The sequence below is a fragment of the Henckelia pumila genome, chromosome 1, assembly GCF_033568475.1.
Source record: "Henckelia pumila isolate YLH828 chromosome 1, ASM3356847v2, whole genome shotgun sequence".
NCBI lineage: Eukaryota > Viridiplantae > Streptophyta > Magnoliopsida > Lamiales > Gesneriaceae > Henckelia > Henckelia pumila.
In genome coordinates, this window is record NC_133120.1 from 167959545 (window position 1) to 167962963 (window position 3419).

Below are 3419 nucleotides of genomic sequence, written 5' to 3' on the forward strand. Positions count from 1 at the left end.
AATTATAAAGACTATAGAGAAACCATTGGTTTTTTATAAACAAGATATGCTAAAACCATTGGTTTTACAAGAACAAGAAATACAACCACTGGTTGTGAAACAAGATGTTGAGGAATCTAAAACTCAAAAAACAAGTGCTAATCTATCATCAGCCTTTGATGATCTGGATGAAGCAACAATAGATGAGGATAACTCATCAAGTCAACCCTCTGCCTCTGGGAGATGTGCTTGAGTTATACTTTTTCATTACAGCTCCAGAATCAACAATGAAAGGATCACACGAACCCTTTCATTTCATCAAGCTGAGGAGACCTGATATAAATAGTCATAAATTTATCAAGGATCCTAAAACTGAAGAAATACCCTTGGTGTCCACTTTCGGGGAAAATGAGATCTCAACCAGAAGGGCATGTGGTATTTGGGTCTGTCTTACTGAGATGGACAAAGTCAAGTTCCCATTCAAATTTTATCAGAATTCTGTGAATGGATCGTTCCTGTTAAACACAATGACAGGGAAAACTATAGCATTTGTGGAGGAACTCTTCGAAAAGAAGAGAAATCTTTTGTGGAACAACAAGCTGCCGGGAGTAAAGAAACTCGCCGAAAATTTTGTAACATGGCTCATATTGGACGATGGTCAGAGAATATCTGCCCAGAATGCCCAAATCAGAAGGAGCCAGAATTTAGAAAAACCTTTAGACCCCGAACGGATCAGAAGGATTTTTTCGAGACAAGCAAAGGTGGACAAGGACCACCGAAGATGCGTTTTCACAGGGGCCTACTTCAAAAGCAAAAGATGCTCCGACAATAATAAAACAGGCATGTGAGGAGAATAAAGCTAAAAGAAAGTGGCAGACATGTGATTCATCCACTAGTAAAAATGCCATCAATAATGACATAAAAAATACAAGACAGTTGCCTCCTCCACTATTAAAAGATGTCATCAATAATGGCATAAAGAAATACAAGACAGCTGTGAGATTCCCTGAAGTTTTTCTGTGAAACGAGTGGAACTACAGCTATAAATAAAGGCATTTGAGGAAGCTGAAGATATCGATCATTCCCTTCAGTTTTCTTACAAATAAATTGTTGTAATATTTCTCTTTCTATTGTATTAAGTTTTCTTTTATGTATTTCAAGAACAAGGCTACTATGAGTAGCTAAACAAGTTGTCTTCTCCTCTTCAAATGAGTTGATTTATGTAATAATATTATGTCTGAATAAATTTCCTAAATCTCTCGTTCTTTCATGCTCATATTTTATAATTAAATTTATATACCATACGCCTTAAGGTAGAAAATGAATTAAGGCTGTGCTGGGTGTCGTTGAAGGAGCTTGTGCAGAAACCATCTGTTGCGACTGTGTGGTTGGGGTGTGAGGAGCACTTCGTAAAACTCGGCAGGTATGACCCAACGACATTATGGTCAAAGAGGTATTTAAATTTAATTAATCTTACGGAAGCATGTTGAACCCTAATCTGGAGTATATCGGCTGGAAACCTTGCGTAACTTATAGTCTTGCATGGCCGGGACTGATTCGATAAGTATAACAAAGCCACGTACAAAGGACTAGTTTTAATTAATTTTTAATTCAAATATGAGGACCACTAGGGAGTAAAAATAAAGAAAATGGTGGGTAGGAAGTTAAGTTAAAGAGAAATTTGGTGGTGAAAAGTTTAAAATAATTTGCCCTTAAAAAAAGTTTCACCTACACTGTCCTTTCAAAAGATACCACTTTTCCCTTGGGGGGGTTTATGGGGATACTAAAATCTACTTTAATTTATCATCGTTAAAAGTTGACAACATTTGCAGATCCACTTGCTTTGGCCTTTGGGTACAAATTGCAAAGAACCCTTTTGGGATTCATAATAGATACAGCAAGCACAAACTGAGGGATTTGATGTTAAAATACAATGTCCACGTGATATTGACATTTAAGGTCCCTATAACCTGAGAAAAGGAAATTAAGAACAATATGAATCAATCCCCTCCCTAGTATAAAGTAGTAGATAAATAAAGGTACCTAAAGCTGAACTAGCCAACTAGCCAACTAAGCGTAACTAGTCTATTAAAGTCTGAGGAAATTAAAATTCTATGTTTACGTCTCTGGCGATGCATGTATTGTCGTCAACCATTGGATTGTGATGGACTCTATCTTTTCGATGGTTATTCTGCCTTGTAGAGAATAAACAATCAATACAATATAATTAATATAGTAAGTTTTTTAATCTTCTTTCTTCTTCTTGCAAGATTACTTTATTGAAACAATTAGCCGCATTATGTCTAACCTGCCTTCTATTCTTCTTCCTAGGCTACCATGAATGAAGCGACTTATGCTGTAAAAAGAAGTGGAAAAAAAAAGAAAGAAAACATGCACAGACACAGCAAAATATGTAACCTTTTGAATTGCACATTTATTGCTTACCTTCCTATACACCTGTTTCTAAAGAAGAGAAATTCCAAGAAACCAACAAAATATAACTCTGCAAAACCTAAGGAAATTAAAATAACCCAAAATTTGGCCTCAGCTTTATAATATACATGCATGATCATAACGAAGCTTGTTTACGTCATAATTCTTGATCGATGAATACTTTTTACCTCCTCTTCTACTTCTTCATGGTGCTCATAGTTGTGCTATTTCGCGATATCGATCTCCCATTTTCTTTAGGAAATTTTACGCATTTCGGAAGTGAAGATGCCAACAGAACCACAAGTATGGAATTGGAACCAGAAACTCATGTATACTATAGCCACAGAAAGCTCATGTTACAGTTACATGGTAAGTTACTACATGTACAAAGAGGGTTACACGTTGAATTATAAGTTTCGTTTTGAATTACAAAATCCCTTTTTTTTTAACATGTATCTGTATTTTATGAGCGTAGAAGCTGGGACGTGCAGAAATAGGGATATAAGCATTTCGCAGAGCAGATATTCAACAAGTGGGATCCCACAGTTCATAGTTCAGATCGTGAACACTTGCGTCTCCGGCTGCGCTCCTTCCGACATCCACATCCACATCCACTGCGGTTGGTTTGCCTCCGCAAGAATAGTGAACCCGAGAATCTTCAAAAGGCTGTCTTTCGATGATTGTGTTGTTAATGGCGGAAAGCCAATGAAGAGCAGTCAGATCATCAGATTCACGTACGCTAACTCCTTCATTTATCCGCTCGAATTCAAGTATGCCACTTTTTGCTAGGCTTGATTGTAAGGAAAAAGATTTCTGCTTTTTTCTTGTCTTACTGATCATATGGCAAAATGTTGTAGAAGTGTAGTGTTTGCTAATTAATGTTATTCATTAATAATCTCCTTGTGTTTCATTGATTTTGTTTACATTAATTAATACGTACGTATTTGCACTTGTTTATTTATTGCACTAGTTGACACTTTGACAGCATATGTAAGTGTTGTAGTGTG

General features: G+C 36.4%; 1 protein-coding gene across 1 annotated transcript; it reads left to right on the forward strand.

Annotated features, from left to right (window-relative positions):
• The first annotated feature begins 2585 nt into the window (after positions 1–2585).
• On the forward strand, positions 2586–3201 carry LOC140874156 (protein TAPETUM DETERMINANT 1-like). Its single transcript, XM_073277439.1, has 2 exons — positions 2586–2773; positions 2883–3201. The coding sequence occupies exons 1-2, from the start codon at positions 2586–2588 to the stop codon at positions 3199–3201; spliced, it is 507 nt and encodes a 168-aa protein (XP_073133540.1).
• Positions 3202–3419: the final 218 nt, after the last annotated feature.